The following is a 19573-nucleotide window of genomic DNA, read 5'->3' on the forward strand; positions in this document are numbered from 1 at the left end:
GCAACAGTTTGCATTCATAATAGTGTATATGTGTCATCAGCTGCAGGCCAATAGGACTTCAAGGTGGACAGAAAATATTAGAAGAGACATCTTCTTGTCCCAGTCTTTAAATGCTAATGGGCCAGAAAACAGTTTTCTCTTATTGCTGCCAATAGTTAGTGGTAGAAACGAACAAAGCCACAACATCTAAACAGAGCCACTTCACTTCTTATTGTTAAAATAGCGTGAAAGCAAACGCGTCAAACAGATGACTTCCCTTCAGAGGTCAACATCTCTTCCAAACACACATGCAGACACGCACACAATTGGCTACTCTTCCAGCCACATGATCACGCACACCCGTACACACACACACACACACACACAGCAGTGCTCTCAGTCGTGCTCACACGCAGCTCTGTCGTACACTTCCTGTTTCTAAACGCCACACAGAGAGAGAGTGTGTTTGAGCGCAGACGTCTCTGAGCGCAGCGGGGAGACACGACCGGCTCAGCCCGCAGCTGACCGCACTCCTGTCGGGCTGCAGCACCGCGCCATGCCCGGGATGGGGCTCCGGCTGTCCGCCAGCCGTGATGTGTGAATGAATGGGCACAGGGACTGAGCTGGACACCCGTCGCCTTTGGAGTCTTTGGACCGTTGAGACAAGTGCAGGAAATATGGATGCTGGACAGTAAGGTAAGACAATGAAAGCAACAGTTGGGATGTTTTAATTTGAAGGACATCTCCTCTGTGTGCTCCGTGGGACGGAGATGGGACATCAGTCTCTGTCCCTGTCCATGTCCAGGTGTTTGGCTGGGGGACAGTTTTTCTCTGGGAACCCTCTGACTTGTAGACCTGACTTGGGAGCGTTCACCATTTGCATATTTGGTAAATAGTTTGAGGAAATATGAACTTGCGACTTCATCTATCATCACGTTCATGTTGGGGGCTTTTATGTTTCATTAACTCTCCATGCCATCTTGTTTCGACTCAAGTAATATTGTGTTTTTATATGAGCCACTCGGTTATGTTAAATCAGGAGTCTTGCCTCCTGTAACTGATGGGCAGTGCTAGCTTCATGGCGATGGGAAATGCATCAGTGCATGCTAAAGTGTTTTGTGTGAACTCTTAGACACAGGTCCACCTCCCTCAAAGCCACTGGAGTCCTCACTGTGATACCGTATAGTGAACTTCTGCTTTTTCAGATGCTCTGTATGATTCATGCCTTTAATTATGATGGAGGAAGTTGAGGTAAGAAGCACGTGTTCTGTGCATGGTTGTTTTCTTTAAAATGTCTGTAAATGGGAAGAATGATTTAAGTCAGTGGGATGTGCTGACCTCAGATGTTGGTGTCAGCATATTAAGTGAAGCTTAATAAATTCATTTGGGTTCACAGTTTTGGGCTGAGTTCTGTGAACCTGTCTTGTTCTACTCAGAAGACGAGGTCCAGTTGAATCGACACTTTGACAGTGATGTGCATGTGGTTCTCACTGAATCTGCGTTTTAGGTCTGTAGTCAGTTCATCAATCATGTGGATAGGTCGAGAAACAGCATTGAAACGTGACAACCAGTGATTCAGGCAAAGACTGAACTGTGAACCATGTCCCTGAACCATGAAATCAGTCTGACATGACTGAATCTGTCTTTGGGGGCTCCTCCCCATAGAAACACTACTGAGCCATGAACATCCTTTTTAAAACTTAAACTAACCAATCATCAGCCACACATGAGCAAAAGGTGTAGCATTCATAATTCATTACTGTGTGAAATAAATTGGCACATAACTTGTATAATACCAGGAGTAATAAACAAATAATGTAAAGGGGAAAGGAGATGCTAAATAAGAAGATCCAGTGAGGCTTCACACCGTTTAAAGCGTCTACAGCCAAATTACAAATCTATTAGAGACTTTATTTTAAACCTGATTGACCTCATGTCCTTTCAATATGGCAGCCACATTTTTATATATTCAGGCTGTGAGGCTGTCACTTCTATTTTAAAATGTCCATTATTAAGTCCCAGTTTAAGTGTCAAATCAGCAGAATCTGACCCACATCCTCTTATCTGTACAGTTGTCTGCGCTTTACCAAATAATGTAATGAAATCATTATGGCCTGCACCCTGTCCCCCTGTCTGCCAGATGAAGACAGACTCTTCCAGTACAGCCACATTGTGTGGGATCATTTATTCTTCTAAGAAATCGTCCAATTACACAATCAGTTTGAGTACAATCATCTCATCCTGTTGAGAAATAAAAACTGCCGGTGTGGCGGGGGAGGTCCTGTGTCATTTTGGAAAAAGTCACAGATGAAGGACTTGATTAGACATACAACATGTATTTCATATGTAGCACAAAGACTGTCACAGTGGGTGTGCTTTTGGCAAATCACACGCACCATATTATGTTATTCACAATATTGCTTCCTGTTTGTCTCTGTATGGTTGTGGTATCAGTAAAATCTTCATTTTCACCTTTACTACACATACTTTGAGGTTTCCACCACCGTGTGTGGGTGCTTTTGCATGAGAGTAACACACACACCTGTTGATACAACAAGAGAAAAAAACAAAACAACAAAATACACTCAGCGGTGTAAATTGCAAAGCATGCAACAGTGCTTTAACAGCACCCTAATCCTATGAAGAGTTTGGCCTAGACCTGCTCTATATGTAAAAGGGCCCTGATGTGACTCTTTTGTGATTTGGTGGTGTATTAATAAATTTGAACTGATTATTATAACCAGATATGATTTATCAGCAGAGATCATGCCTATCTGCTTCCTCATCTGTTGTCGTATAATAAATATTGGTGTTATTGGGTGTGAAATTGAGCAGATAAAGACTGCACGGACATCAGCTGTTTGTTCCCTTGAGTTAAGGTCACAGCCCAATATTTGCATTCACAGCACTTTCATCCTGGTTTATTTTGTGTGTGTGTGTGTTTATTGAGGAAATTAAGACCAAAGGCCATGCTGTGGATTTCAAGTGACAAAACAACCTCTGTGTTATTGTGCTGTACTTAGATCTCGAGGAGACTGGTGTGTGTCTGTGTATTTTGAAAGCTGATACTTCCTGTTTGAGTCTCATCTATGCAATTGTATTGCTGCATTAAATGACAGATGAGATCAGAGTAAAACAAACTCAGTCTGGATCAGTTGCGAGAAGAAAACAACCTCCAAGTGCAATACAAACAATAATATAGTCCAAAAAAACCTGTCCAGAAGTCTAGTTGCTGGTTAAGGTAAGGCCATGATGACAAAAAGTGAATGGGCCTTAAGGTGATAATGTTTGGTTAATTTGCCAACTCAATATGAATTTCATTTGTGAAGTTAACTCAGTGGCTTCATGACACATACAGCTCCTCCTTTGTCGGACTGCTCAGTTCTCAGCGATGGCAGTTGTTTGAACTAAAAGGAAGCACTCACTTAGGGCAGAGCTTTGGAGTTGGACCGCTGTTGTTTCCTAAAGCCATCTAAGGCTAGTTCACATCCAGTAGGTCAGTGGAGGGAAAGATGATTGGAGGAAGGAGGCGGGGCTGCTTTGTGAGTTAACAGGGAAAAACTGGTTGGGAATATCAGACTCTATCAATCAGGAGAGGGTGGAGGATGGGGAAATTGACAGGCATGCATACTGTATATACACCCACACATACACACACACACACACAGACTCTCCTCCCTGGTCTGTGGGAGTGTATCTGAGGGTCTGATCACACCACAACAATAGGGAGGCACCTGCTTCCTCAGCTAAGCAGGGGAGCAACTTTCCTGTTAGGAAGCAGTTGGTAATGGGATCAGCGGGGGAGATGGGAAGCAGTCAGACAGACAGAGAGAAAGACACAGGTGGAGGTGCAGCGCTATGAGCTTCATGGGTTTTGTCTGGAAAGTTTTGTAACACTCGATCGGGAAGGGGCACAAGAGAGACAGAGCACGAGAGGAAGGAAAGACTGAGCTCTATCTCAATTCACAGTTCGGCGTGGATGCAAAGTGACCACAATAAACAAAAACTATTGTCAGTGACAAAATTAACAGGTTTGAAAACATCCTAGCTTTCACCTGCAGATATATTTGATGTCAGTGGCACTAAAATCCTCTTCATTAGCTGCTCCTGTCCTGTGATCAACACTGCAGCCTGAAAAACATCATCTTCTGACAACCCCTGGTCAATGTGGGCTATATGAACCATGTGTGAGTGTGATGAATGCGATTATTTAATTGTTTTCATGTTTCCCTTTTTGGGTTTCAGTGAACTGTCAAAGAGCAATGCAGCTCTTTGTAATTGAGCTTTGGCTCTTTGCTAATTGCGCCACAGCTATCAGTTTGTACCATTAATATGTTCAGCGTGTGGACACTGACATTTTCTCTTTATTATTCAACATAACCACCTCTGTTGGTTTGAGGGTTAATTCACCACACATCAAATCATTTTTGGGGACTAATTCAAGCCTTTTAGTGCCACGCAAACACTGCTTGTTATTGTCTGACTGTTGCAAGTTGCAGGTCGTGAAAAAGTGGAAGTGACCTTGTTGACTCTTCGGGATGTGCTGCATACATCCTCTTATGAAACGCCGCCACAGGCTCATACATTTGCAAAATGACGAGCAGAAACTTGAGGTAAACAACTATTATGACACTCCGGAGGGATCAAATTTTCGATCAAGCCATACTCCAAGGCTGCCTATAATTTTATTCATTACTTTGGCATTTATCAGTGTGATCTCTTTGTTACATAATGTGTTGACATTTTCTTTGAGAAGAGAGGCTTTTGAAAAGCCTGTTCCTGTTGTGAATAATAAACTTTCACTGCATCATACGACCTCATTTGAGTTCCTCAGCTCTTTTTATTACTTTTACATGTCTCCATTGAACCCCATACTGGATGTAGGAGTCATCATAGCTTTGACTTATTAGTTCCTTCCACTCTCACCGGGCTCTCATCCAAACCTGGTTCAACCTTGACAATGACCGGAGCCCCTTAGCATAAGTGTCCCACTTGCTCGCCTCCGTGCGCCTCTGTAAACCACCTCAGTGCCACTCCAGATTTCTCTTTAGACACAATACCCCTCTGGGGAAGAGGGGTCGGTGAGAAAAAAGGGCGACATGGATGTGTTGTTTATTTGTGGAGTTGGTGGTATTGTTGAAAGGTAACAGTAGGAAAAAGGGTGAAGTGCTGGAGGATCATTCGGCTTCGTTCCTCTGGCCTCCTGAACCAGGAGCTTCCTGCTCCACTTTTCCACTTGTTATGATGATGAGATGTTTGTATGCTGTACGTGTGTGTGGATACTGTGTATCTCTCCAAGCAGAGTACATGGCTGTTTATGTGTGTTCACTAGTATCAAGTCTTTAAAGGATAGTCTTGCATTTTCTGACAAGGTGAAAAGATTGATATCTTTTTGAAAGAGAAACCTGTCTTTTGACCTTCAGCACTGACATCTCTGAAGCACACATTTCACAATTTACACCTTGTTTGTGTAATCCACTTATGGACAGAGGTGAAACATCACACATTCATCCAATTTCTTATTAGCTCCGTGGGTGTGAGCAAGTGAGTCATTCGGTAACTTTATTTGTGTATATCTGGCTTTCAGATAAAGTGGGGAATTTGTCACTCACTGGGGAATTTTTTTTTGAACATCTTTTTGTGTCATTGCTCATCTCTGTCCCTGCTGAATTTACTCTTCTTGCAGATTACACTGATAAATAGTTGCATCAACACTGAACTTTAAGAAACTGTCATATTCCAATTCTGGTCCCATGGTAACGTGGACATAAGCTTTGACATACTCACCACATCACATTCTTGTTTTTCTTCTATGAAACCAGCTAAATACTGTACATCTATATTTGGATCAAATTCAAATGGTCAGAATTATTGGGGCTTGTTACTTGAATGAAAATATGGCTGATATGATTACATAGCACAAAATGTAACGTGAGTACATATCAACAAAAAAAGAAAACAGCAGCTGCTCAAGATCGGAAGCAAAAAGTCTTTAAAAAGCTTTGCCCCCTTTTCGTTTGGGAAGTTTTTGTTCTGCTTTGCAAATTCTGACATTTCCCTGAATTTGTACACATGCGCCGTATTTGCATGGAAAACTCCAATATGAGGAAAGAGAAGCTTTAAAAATATATCCAGCAGTAACACAGTCATCAGCTGCAACTTGGGTATTGCACAAAAAACAAAAATCTTCCAAATTAGTAATTAAGAACTCCACAAATAACTTTATTACATTCGCACATCTATAGATGTTGTCTTTGTTTATTATGATCTATAATACTTATAATACTTATAATACCAGTCAGTGAATCAGTGAGTCAGGTCATCAGGTTGTGAGAAAAAAATAAAATTAAAAATTGTATGTCATGTATGTAGACTTTCTTTTTTTGACTTGATATTTGTATATTCATGTTGTCTAGTCTCCTTGTGCTCTAATGTTGGTGACCGAATAAAACATTGTTTGTAAAAGATGAAGGTCTGGTAGAATTAAGGTCAAACTAAGTATGCAGTAGGATGCAGGTCAACAAAGAGCAAAACTTGTGGAGGCTGGGAGTACCTAATTAAGTCGTGATATGCTGTATTTACATATTGTGTCAGCAACAACTTCTTTCAAAATGTTTTTTGTGGCCACTCTGGTCTGTGGTATGAACAGTGCCCACCTGTGGGACCTGCATAGAAACTCATAGTTGGGTAGGTGTTTCCAGTAAAGACGTGGTCCACTGCCAAAGTGAACGGCAGCTTCTGTTTTTACTTCAACAACAATCTGGGTTTAGGGGGCAGCTTTGATCAGCTTTTCATTTTGGTTGTGTCACAGATTTCAAACTGTGTCATTTGCCACCTGTAAGATTGTTGTTTATCCTCCCTAAATACAGACAGGACTCATAAATCTGTCTAAGCTCTCCACTAAGTGAGTGATGGGATGTCCCTGGTGTCTTGTTATGCCTCTAAGGCTCTGATGAGATGTGCTCATAACAGAACTGAAACAACTAGCCACACCTGGGTTGTCCTGGCTTGCTGCATGAAAAACAGCCAATGCAATGATGTACTGAAAGTTTAAAACGTCACCTTCGCACATCCTCGTATCTTCATTGGTGAAGACCTGACGCGCCAAACAGGCTGTGGTAATACTGGAATTATGTGTACTATTTTCACAGTCTCTCCAGTCAACAATATTGTTTCTTTTTGCTGATGAATGTGACCGTGATTTTCTCCTTTTTACGTACCTTAGTCACATTGGGAAAAATAAAAAACTGTTGCTTTGTTTGAAAGTTGCTGTTGCTTGTTGGGTAATGTCAGGAATCCAACACAGTAATTACAGTAAACTTCCTCTTTGGCTGCCTGTTATGTTTATGCAAAATATTCAATGTGTTACTTGTAAGGCAGTCCACGAGTGAGTGTCATTAGCCAGTTTTTTTTATGTTATCTATCGTATTGGTAACATTCAATATGCATTTATTTTGTTTAAACTGAGCTGGAAATTGAGGGTGTTTTTTTCTGTTGGTGGATTTAATATTTGAAATAAATTACAGACCCCTCAGCATTTGATAAAACTGGCTGATCAAAGTCTCCAGCAGAGCGAAGCTGAGCAAAGAGATGGCAAAAATAAACTCCAGTGGACACACAAAAGCAATTTAGCTTGTGGCGAAAAAGAGCATTTATTATGTGTTCTACAGCATGTAATATTTTAGGAACCATGGCAACAAAACAAAAATACAAGCAACTCTGAGTTTGTTTGTTTTTTTTTTCCTTCTTCTCAGATACGTCCCTTTATGGTTTGTGTGTCTTGATGAATTTCCATACTTACCGGGTGATCTGCCTTCATGCAAAACAGATGTGATAGCGCACACTATCGGCAAAAAGAAAAGCTCGTGTGTCCATGCATGCATTGTAAACATAGAGATTATATGAGTAGGAATTAACTTGTGCATCATGTTTTGATACTTAATGTCAGGCGTATCTCTTGTCACTCCACAGAAGCTGAGTGGTGAATATGCAGCACACATCGTGTACAGAGGACAGGATTCAGCACGCTCTGGACAGGTGTCTGGACGGGCTGAGACAGAGCCCCACAGCGACACACCAGTGGAACGGTAAGATGAGGACCACAGCAGAGATCGGCTCCTGCTGAAAAGCATTTAGTTAGAGCATGTGGCAGTGACTCATGTAACAACACGTAATTAGGTTTCTTCACTTCGTCACTGCTTGAATTTCTGAATTGGAGTTGTTGTGTTATTGTGAGGTGTTTTTTCAGTGAAACACATTTTATAAATCGGGACCTCAGATGGAAAACGGCATGTATTTCAACATTTTTAACCCTGGGGTCAAAGAATGTTTTGATGTCATGAGGGAACATGTAATTGGAAATCAGAAGGTCCCACAAGGACTCTGGGATTCTCTTAAAACATGCATGGTAGACATTTAGTTGGGAAATGGCAGCATTTAAGAATGTCCATCTTCACCTTGTTCCGCGTGAAGCAATAACCTTAGTGTTCTCATCAGCGAAGCATCTAAATATACAACATTCAGAATCGCCATTGATCTGTCCTCTAACTGTGATCAAAGCACTTATCTGGTTCTTGGCCTAAACTTTTTTTTTTTTTTTTTTAATCTGTTCACATTTCTCTTGGCTCATGATCAAACAGCTACACATATAGAAGGGAAATGAAAACTGAATCCTCTTGACACAAATTGGGAAATTACTTTCATAGACTAGCTGCCAAAGAGAAAAACTCATTTGGGGATTGATTTATGGTAGTTGGCGCTCACTCTGCAGCTCAGGTGGTGGATCACGTTATTTTAATAAATTCCCAGAAATAAATTTTTCACTGCAGATATTTTGACATGCCAACGAGAGGACAGCAGATGTTAATAATATGCCATTGACCTGACTGAATATCCTCGGCTGCAGGCTTAATCTTGTTTTGTTGCTTGGTGTCAAACCTTAAATGCAGTTGTTTGTTCTCAGTTTCTCAATGCTACGACCAATATGTGACAGACGCACACACACACACACACACTCAGCACACAGTGCATATGAGTTTCTAGTAGTCAAAGCAAGTTTGTTGTTGGCGATACTGTTGCTGTCAGATGATGAGGGAAATGTGTTATTGGGTGCTGGAGGAAGTTGTGTGAATAGACAGCTGGGAGGAAGCGGTGCCACATACCGCAGTGAGGCATCTTAAGGCAGGAGTTACTGTGGTGCAGAGTGTGAAAACATATAGACGTCAGCATCCCACACATCAACCAGAGCCAGGTGAGGCGTGCTTATCCAAACGCAATCTGGGTTGTAGTCCCTGATAGTCTTGGGTGATGTGGCTTTGACTTTTACAACGCGCTAGCTGAAGCCGACATTTGTTTTTCACATTTGATGTCTCCTACATCCTCAAACATTTTACTTTAGAGATAATCAAATGTTCGTGTCGACAGGATGATTCAAAGCTTTCAGCCTTATTTCCTGTGCTTGCATCTTATCTGAGTTAACCTGTAGAGCTTCCCACTTACTGCTGATATATTCAAATGCACCTATGACCTTTGAATAGACTCAACCTTACTCTTTTTTTTTTTTTCCAGAAATTGTTAGATCGCGCTCATAGGTGTAAAGAGCCTCAGGGAAATTCAAGAAGTGATGACACATTTCTGTGGAACCTAATCAACCACTAATGTATTACTTCCTTTTGAGCTTCTTGGAGATGCACCAGGAGTTGTTGAGGCCAAGAGAATGATAGAAAATAAACTAAGTGTGAGCACCCAGCTTTACTTTCACCACTTTTTGGCAATGTGACAGATTGAGATTACTGTGGTTTTACATATTACATGTAGAGCTTTCTCCCATTATTTAATCTCCCATTTACATTTCACATTTTCAAGAAATTCAGAGCCCAACAAAACAACACATCTCCTGCCTTTAGATCCCCTCCAACAATCAGTCTTGAGTGGGCTTTTTGTCAGAAACTGAAAGAAAGAAAAACATAATTGACTTTATATAACCTGGCTGATAATGTTTTGTGAATTGACTTCTTTCGAGTATGAAACAACACCATTATTGTGCTTGAAACAGGAAATCCATCCTGCCAGTTTTGTACATGTACAAACATCCTATATGAAACACTGAACAAAAGGCGATAAAACACACCCTCAAAGCGCACAAGAACCTCTGGGTGTTATGGGCTTTAAAGCCCCTTTGTGACCTGTTGCAAACTTGTGTTTGGATCGCTGCAGCCCCCAAACCCAAGTGTGAAATTACCTGCGATGATACACCACTTATTCATCATGTGGTGTTACATTTGCTTTCACATAATTTGTTGGCTTTGAAATGAAATGCTTCAACGGAAGTTTCATGTTCAAAAAAATTATGAAGCTTATATATACACACACATCAAAATTGAAGTCCAACAGCCTGTGCTTTCAAAAAGTTTTACTGTTTTCTTCTTCCACATGGGATGATCTGCAGATTGATCTCTTTTTCAATTCAAGGCTGTTCCAAAGCAGTCGGAATAAAAGTTTGTGATTTGAGCATGAGGTCACGCAATTCTAGTAGTTCTTCTATGATGCCAGGCCTGTATTTAAAATCAGGTTTTTGTCACAATGAAGTTCACACCTGGTTAAATAAAAGGTAAATTAACCTTGCTTGTATTCAGAGCTCCATGTGTCATCAGCAAAGACCCAACTCAGATATGTTGTGCAATATAATGATGCTCCAATCTAACAGAATACAACCTATTTAACACATTTCAGGTGAACTTGATGCTAAAGAAGTTAATATACTATTTTCTGCCTTCACATATTTTTTGGATAACTCATGTGGCCTTTTTATCTCCTCTTATGTGTCTCAAGCATTTAAGGTATTCAGGTATTACCATGAAAGTACATATGTTGTGTTTCAGTGCTGATGTGTTCAGCGGGTCAATCAATGAATCGCTGGAGCCTGGAGGAGCTGGTGAAGAGAGACCCCGAGAACTTTTTGATCCTCTTACAGCAGATTATCATAAAAGCCAAAGAGGTAAGAGGTCAAAAGACAAAGGTCATCGTGAAATGGCGCATTCTGCTCACTGTACGGTGATCCCAACGCCACTGCTCATTCTGTGTGTCTGTGTGTTGGTGTTCAGGTTCAGGAGCAGTGCCATTATGAGCTGGTGGTTCCTCTGGCTATCATGTTCTTCTCCACACTGCTTCAGGTATGAACAGTATTCAACCAACACATCAAAATCATTCTTCCAATCATTCTTTTTCATATATGTACGAGGATTCTCCACCCAAAAGGTCAATTAGTTCTTCAAATCTAACCACTATGAAGTTTTTTTGAGGTGCTGTTGTGAGATAAATGTCTTGCATGATTTTGTTATAAAAACACTGTTGAATAATGAAATGAATGACAAGAACAAACACAAACACCTTACACAAAGTAGAACTGTATCCGTGGTGTCTAAGCAGAGCAGCAACCCATGAAGACCCCGGCAGGTCTTGTTGCTCCTCAACATATCCATGCTAACGTATGTTTATTTGCAGACGCCATACTGTCCTCCAGACACAGAGCTGCTGGAGGAAGCCGCAGAGGTGTTTCGCTGCTTCCTCACCTGGCCTGAGCCTTACTGTAGTGTGTGCAAAAACCTCCTCTCCACACTACAGCTGGAAATCAAGGCTCCAGGTATTTGTTCAACATATCATTTATTTTAAAGGCCCCTTCTCTCTCTCTGTTTTTCAATGAGTCCTCACATGTTCAGCTTCACACAGCCTCATGCAGTTTTTCCAAACCTTGTAATTGTTCCCCCTCTAGTGACAAGTCTAAGAAATGCACTGAAAGGAAGCTGATGAGGCTTTGGATTGGGCACTTCTTCAGACAATTTCCTATTATGATAAATTATTTGAAAGCGGATGTAACTTTTTTCCAAAAAATGAAAAGCAGAAGCCACATGTGCACACTTATGCTGTTGTAAACAGGAAGGGTCAGAAGGGTGGCAAAACCACATCAATGGAGTAAATTCAATTGATTAATACATTTGAATGAATGAGAGTTCAACTCAGTTATTTTTTTAAACGCCTTTAAAAATACATCTCATTACATATCAGAAGATGGATTTTCGCTTTGTAATATATGTGTATATGAGCTATAATAGATTTTGGTAGTCCACTAATATGCTGTCATGTATAGCACTATATTCCAGCCAACAGATCTAATTTTCCATTTTCCTCACAGGAATTTCTTTTCAGAGATTGGTGAGAGAAGAGCAAGGCCTTAACACCTCAAGCCAGTGCTCAAAGACCATGTAAGTCCACTCGTAAGTGCTGATCAGTGAAACTCTTCAGTGTTTATGAGTCAATCTTTTCTTTCTAAAAATGGTAGAAAAGTACAATATTGTACATCCTCCTGCTTACTTCCCTTCTTCAGTCCAGGGCAGACTGTACGGCTCTTGCACTCAATTGCCTTCTGCTTTCTGGATATATTTTTTCTTTATCACATCTACAGTTCGTAGTAAGTTTATCCGATCGGATATCATGTCTTTTTTTTAGCTGGTTAGCACAAAAAAATAATTTCATAATGTAAAAAGTCCCTTATATTCCCCTCCCCACCCATTAATCTCCACCATCACCACAGTCTCCTGTTTGCCTTTTCCCCAATCTGTATTTACAAACATGCTCACACATTAGCAGTGATATCATCGGTCTGCTGCCTGCAGGACTGTGCTGCTGATGAAGCCCGGTGAGGTGCCTGCAGACTTTCTGTCAGTGGCTGAGCAGCTCACTCACATTCAGCACTCGCAGAGGGAGACTTACATCACCCTAATCAAACACGCCTTCCAGTCCACACTAGGCACCAAGTACCCTCTACATAGTATTCACAACGCCCTGCAGGTATGTGCTTAGAGACTGTGATTGGAAGAGTCTCAAAAACTGCTAAATCTTTGTTAGAAATTTGTGTTTAAAATGTCCAGAATCAACTGTAATTTTGCTTTAGATGTGAGTTTTAAGAACATGAAAACTGCTGTACCATTTTAACAGTCGTTGCGTGTATGTTTTCGTGCACCGGTAGTTAATAATACATTTGTATGAAGGCTTTGCATTATACTGGCATCTAATCAATATCAAGCAAAATTGTATCTTCACTATACCATGGTGTATTTAACAACTTTGCAGGGAAAATCGTTGAGTGAACTCGGTGAGTTTTTCTCCACAATAAGTGATGTCATGGAGAAGGCTGCGGCCATAAGTGATCCTTCGAAGGGACGCAGCCATGTGATCCAAGGACTGGAGGAGCTGAGGGTGAGAATAAGAATCCCAGCATCCAATGGAAGGAAGTGTGATGGTACGAGACCAAATCATGAACCGGAATATAATATAGTATCAATGTTTTAACAAGGTAACATCAGTCGAAATTGCTCTAGGCTATTATTTAGCTCTATTTCTCCTCTCCTCTCCTTAAGGAATGCTACAGACGCTACCACTGCCTACAGCCAAGTGTTATATGTTTCACTGGGAAAAAGATAACTTTGGTAAAGTACTCCTCATTATACTTTATTACTGATATGTACCATTAGTGACCATTCCAATGCGAAGTTACCAATAAATCTATTCCCAGGTTTAATGTGATACACAGATGAACGGTATTTACAGTAAAAAAAATTATAGTTGAATGTCTATTGAAGTCCATTTTGACTCTTGCAGATGTTTTGAACTCCCTTTTGAAGAATGATCCTGATGAAGTCACCTCTACTGGGCAGGCTGAGGATGAAGAAGGGGTAGACATTGTTTATGATGATGAGGAGGAAGATGACCCAGAACTGAATGTAGATGAGGGGGAAGAATACAAAGATGTGGAGGAAAACAGGTTAGGATCACCTGCGATGTCTATCCCTAATATCTACACTGTCAAGCACCGTGACTCCACCATCTCCTCCATGTCCACTGCCTCCAAAGACTCCATGTTCTCCACCCTGTCTGTTACCTCAGAGTCTTATGCGTCGTCACTCTTTTCTGTCACTTCTGGAGTCGATAGTGACTACTTCGAAGACTCTGATGAATATAACAGCTCCTCTCCGATCGCGGAAAAATGTTCACCTAAATCTACTAAAAGTGCTCGGATCAGCCGGCACTTTTACAGGCTCTTCATCAAGCCTAAGCGCCCTCGGTCACTGAACCGGGCCCAAAGCTTAGGAAACACAGAATCGAAAGACCTTTTAGTGGTGCGTGGACAGCGCTCAAACTCCCTACCACAACAAGTCAAATTACGGAGTCCTGAGCCCATACCCCAGCCACAAGGTCACACTCTGAGACATGTCTGCTTCAGAAGGAGGCCAATTCTCAGCAGTGATGAAGACAGTAAGAATACTACGCTGAGGGTCGTTGTTTTTGGAGCTGATCATGTAGCAGGGAAGGTCGCCCGGGCCTACAACAGCCTGAGGAGGAAGGAGACTGCGTGTCCACATCTCAGTCGGGCCTTTAACCTTCAGTTTTACTTCGTGCCTGTGAAGAGGGATTACGCAGGAGGACCGGGGTGTCTGAAGTCTGACAGTCCTGTAACTCAAAGTGGAATTTCAAAAGCAGCAGTAAGAAATAATACCTCAACTTAACTTCAAAAATTGAACAGAAAATTTTGTTGAAATGGTCGTACTTCTTGAACTGTCAAATATCTGCGCTTTACCATAGATTTGAAAATGACTATAATGACAAATAGAGTATTCCACTTTTTATTAATTGATGCATTTTCTCCAGCAGGGTCTTTCCCTCAGTAGCACAGGGGACAGTACTAATGACATCGCTCATCTCCTCGGTATGTTGGATCCTTGGTACAAGAGAAACACCCTCAGCCTGCTCAACTTGCCTGCCACTGTTGTCTGTCAGGTACAACTACACTCCAACTTCAGTTCTGCTTAGCCCAATGTTTGCAAAGAGTCTAGCACTCATGTTTATCCAATTAACAATGTGTCTACTCTGACGTCATACCATTCAGACTTTAACACAATGTCAACTGTTTGATCTGGCTCTATATCAGCATGCTGTACTATTGCACTAAATGTAAGATTTTCTTGTGTTCTTTTGCAGCAAACTTCAAAGACGGAGTCAGAGTCCTATGATAGCTCATACGAGCAGCGTCTGCCGATCCTAGCCGACTTGGTCCTGTATTACTGCCGCTACGCTGCACGGCCTGCTTTGATCCAGCTTTACCAGGCTGAGGTTAGACAAAACATGCACACACACACACAGAGTTATAACACATTACATCTGTCCATGCCCGATCCATCTTTCCTTCCTTGAGATGTTTTTCTGCTACAAATCCATCCATACTCTTTTACATTGTAGTTGACGTTAGCTTGTGGGCAGAGGAGGACCGAGGTGTTCGTCCACTCTCTAGAGTTGGGTCACACTGCGGGAACACGGGCCATAAAGGCCATGGGTGAGTGGGACACACACACACACACGAGCAACAATGCAAAAATAAATCAATCACTCCACTTTTTATGCAGTGAAATGTAACACTATTATGAGGTTAACACTGGACTAAATTCATGGTAGAGGAACATCTGCTTTCTATATCATGATTCAGTCCACTTCTACTTTTCTAGTTTCACTCATCGCCACCACTTGAACTTCTGATTTTTCATTTCCTATGAGAAGTAAAAATTTTGGAAAAGCTTGTACCAATCATTAAGAGCTAGTTATTGTGACTATATTCCATTACACAATATATCTTTAGAGAGTGCCAATCTAACATTTTTATAGCTTTATTCTCAACTGTATAAACAGTAGCGCTGCTCTCACATGGATTTCTAATCTATGCTGTGTGTTTCTCTCTCTGTGTATAGGAGCTGCCAGTAAAAGGTTTGGCATTGATGGCGACCGAGAAGCAGTGCCTCTAAAGTTGGACATGGTTTACAACAGGGTAAGGTTCATTATCCCTTTAGAGACTCTGCAGCATTTCACTGGTTACCCTAATTCAGTTGATTTTAGCTGTGGTCACTTCCCCACAGGAAATACAGTAAATTTCAAAGAGAAATTAAGTTTGTAAAACAACATTCTCATGTATCTCTTCATATCATATCATATCATATCATTTTCCTTCTCTGCTTACTTTGGTATGAATATTAACAATAATAACTAGTCCAATTACAAAACGCTAAAGTTTATTAATGTTAGTCGCTTTGCCATCATGTTATACTGTGAATGTGTCCCTTATCTTTGATTAGACAAATATCTTCAATCTGAAATGCTGCTCTTACTAAAAAAACTCCTTGTATGCAGTTATCATCAAATACTCTTTTTCCTTTCCTTTTTGTGTATTCTATAGCAGCAATAATCTTATGTTCGCTTCTCATCTTTAGGTGGTGATTAGTGGAAGAAGTCAGTGGAAAAGAGAAACAAAAGTCTGTACTTCAGTAAACTTAACCAAAGCGTGCAAGAACCCAGAGGAACTAGGTAGGTGGTTGGTTGCATTGATTCATGGAATAAATCAGTCAACTGTTTTAAATTGTTTTTGACTGACAGCATGCATGCTATTAATTGCTGTTTATGGTGGGATCCTGCATTAAGCTCAGAGACGCAGTTGCTGTTAGTAATATTAAACTTTTATCAATTCCTTATTTACATCATGACAGCAGCAGGTAACAATGAAAATGTGTAAATGTATCTGTAATTTAACTAAAACATCTCTGCCAGATTCAAAGATGGAGTGCTTGCAGCTCACAATGACTGAAGTTCTGAAGCGACAGAATGGAAAAAGCAAGAAGGGCTTTAACCAGGTGAGTAGGATTTGAATCAGTCTGTCTTAGTGCTTTGAGGTTTTTGAAAAAACAAACAAAGAAGTTTTCACAACAGCTCTCAAACACATAATGTATCGCAAGACAGACACCTCCCTTTGTCTAAAACTCATCTCCCGTATGTGGAGAGCAGAGGTTCTACACACTGACAGCTCGATGGAACAAAAAGCCACAACACATAATCAGTTTTCTGCTGTTGTGTGCTTTGGCAATAATGTTGTTTGCTCAACATTGTTGCACGATCTCTTAACCTCATTTACTTTCAAAGCGTCGACTTGCATTAGCTATTACACATTGCAGGAGAATGTGGGCTTATGTAAATGATTGATTTTTAGCTCAATGCTTTTATAAAACTCCCAGAGTAGAGAACATTCATTCAGTTAAGGTGCAAAAGCAATTAGTATAATGTGTCCCCACATAATTCAAACATCACCTTTTCACTGCAAAAATCATATTCATCAGTTGCAATACATTCAGTTTTGCACTCTCCCTTTGTAGCAACTGAACTTGACAGAGGTAAAGGTGGACAAGGTGCAGGTCAGCGGTGCTGAAAACACAACCTTTGCTGTGTGCCTGGATCAGGATGAAAAGAAGATATTACAGAGCGTCGCCAGGTGTGGATAACCACAGACACACACACACACACACACACAGGAATTGGGGTAGACATGTATAGTGTCTGGAAAGTGGTACACCACAAGATATTCATTCTTTCCATTTATACAAATAGTTTTATCAAGAAGACTTTTCAGGTCTTCATCAATGTTTTGAAATATCTTGTATGCTGGCGATAAAGGCATATAGGGTATGAAAACACAGTTGCAGGCACGGTTTTCTACTGGGAAAAGAAAAACATGAATAGGAAAAAATACGCACACATTAATTCGCAACAATGTTGTTATTTGTCTAACTCATGTCTCTCTCTGTACCATTAAGGTGTGAAATATCAGTGTGCTATAAACCTGATGGCTCTACTGACTGGAGACTAAGAAAATCCCGGACCTCAGCTCAAATCCAGCCTCTCCACCCCACCTTCTGCTCCCTCCTTTGCCTGCCCATTGTCACTTTCAGTGGGGCTCTTCCCTGAGGCTGATCACCATTTGTTTGGACGGACTCGATGTTCTGACGGCAGGCAGGGAGCAGGAGACGTACTCTTCTGTCATTTCTGCCTGGTGTCACACAGGTGTTGGAAACATGTGGATGTGAACTGAAAGGATCATTGCTAAAATGAAGACCTGACTGGGTGCTTGAAATAGGCATATACCAGATGACCAATGGAAAAAAAGTATGACCACAACATCTGAATTGATGACTAGTCCAGATTTTTATGTACTAAGCAATAACAGACTATTGCCAGGGAAACTACTCCATGTTCAAGCCATGAGTTTCACTTCCTCAGTACCTTTTGGGAGTGGGGTGACTTTAACCACTGTAACATTAGAATGTAATTTGTTAAACAGTTGGTGAAATGTAAATAAAGTGAGGTCATTTTCCCGTGACAACTCAAAGAACTTTTCTCTGGATTGGCCTATATGGACAAGGACTACCATGGGAAAATTTTGACACCTGCTGACAATGCTGTAACACCTAGGAACAGTTATTGGACTGTGCCTATATCTGTCAAAGGACACTATGAATTTAGCAAACTTGTAAATATTATGTTTGTAAAATACTGTATTTGAAGAATGAATATCGCACCATATTTGTTTATATGTGTTCTACATTTTTAGTTTAGTGTGGTTTTAGTCACATTTCTACTGAGAAGTTTCCATTACTGCACTGTTTTAACTGAAGACCAGCAGAGGTCCCAGTTGACTTGACTTCAACCAAAGTACTGACTCCTCTGGGGTTGGAAACACATGCAGTTAAGTTTAACTTTGTAATAGTTGTAAAATAGTTTATGTTATGTATAAACTATATTGTTATGACAGAAACCATATTGTCAATGGCGTAGAATGGAAAATAGACTGTAAGAAATATAAAATGGTGCTTAGAAATACACTTGAAAGCACATTTTTCATTGTAAAAAATCATTTCACTTTGTATATAGCCATTCTTTTCTCTTTTAAATCTCACTGTTCTGATGCTGTCATGGGGTGATAAAGTTTATGGAGCCAATGCACTTGAACGTTAGATTGAATAGATTAGGTACTTTAAAGTTCAGAATGTAAGTGTTTTTCTGAAATACTACATATTCAACGTTAGTTTTATAATGGTATGTGTATCAATGATGGAGTGGAGACAATAAATTCCATGATTATTAAAGTGTGTGTCTTTAATTGTAGATTAAGATTCATCTTGACTTTTGCTTTCATTTAGCCATCATACTGACGGATCAAAATTTCCAGCAGTGAGTAATGAAGGATCTCTGAATCTGAATCCATGAATAGGAATGGGAATATATCCTTCTTGTCATTTTCCAATTACGACATGCAAATACAATCCTTCACAGCACAAGAAAACGATAGTAATAAATTATTCAGCAGACGTCTAAAAGGTTTAAAATCCCGCACAAAATAACCAGACAATGCAGGTATTTCACAATTCACAAGATTTTAGGGCGGTGAATGTTTACAAAACGTTCAAGTCTTTATTGTGTTTAACTGTGTTTACTGTGTACCAAGTTATGGCTCTGGCATAAAAACTTCTGCAATTCTTATTTTGATCAGCATTAAAAATCTATCTATCCGTTTATCTATCGATCGATCTATCTATTTCTGTCTTTGTCCCGCCTGGACGGACTGACGCGTGTGGATCTTTCTTCTGATTGGTTCACAGTTGCTCTTCGTGTCACCTCATTGGTCGGCTGCGGGAGCGGGCGTGGCCCAACGACAACTGTCAAAGAGTTG

At 40.6% G+C, this 19573-nt stretch overlaps 1 protein-coding gene across 2 annotated transcripts; it reads left to right on the top strand.

Moving 5' to 3' along the window:
• The first annotated feature begins 412 nt into the window (after positions 1-412).
• Positions 413-18983, top strand: pik3r5 (phosphoinositide-3-kinase, regulatory subunit 5). 2 transcript variants are annotated; one of them, XM_029508167.1, is made up of 18 exons: positions 413-675; positions 7951-8066; positions 10860-10975; positions 11082-11150; positions 11482-11620; positions 12170-12239; positions 12651-12825; positions 13108-13276; positions 13395-13463; positions 13636-14516; positions 14683-14811; positions 15013-15144; positions 15271-15364; positions 15774-15850; positions 16290-16383; positions 16624-16706; positions 17223-17338; positions 17661-18983. In XM_029508167.1, exons 2-18 carry the CDS (start codon positions 7967-7969, stop codon positions 17809-17811), a joined length of 2664 nt encoding a protein of 887 aa, XP_029364027.1. In that variant the 5' UTR covers positions 413-675; positions 7951-7966; the 3' UTR covers positions 17812-18983. The 2 variants fall into 2 exon arrangements, with proteins under 2 accessions (XP_029364027.1, XP_029364035.1); XM_029508175.1 differs by having other exon boundaries at positions 14686-14811.
• Positions 18984-19573: the final 590 nt, after the last annotated feature.

This window comes from Echeneis naucrates, chromosome 1 (assembly GCF_900963305.1).
Source record: "Echeneis naucrates chromosome 1, fEcheNa1.1, whole genome shotgun sequence".
In the NCBI taxonomy this organism is placed as follows: domain Eukaryota; kingdom Metazoa; phylum Chordata; class Actinopteri; order Carangiformes; family Echeneidae; genus Echeneis; species Echeneis naucrates.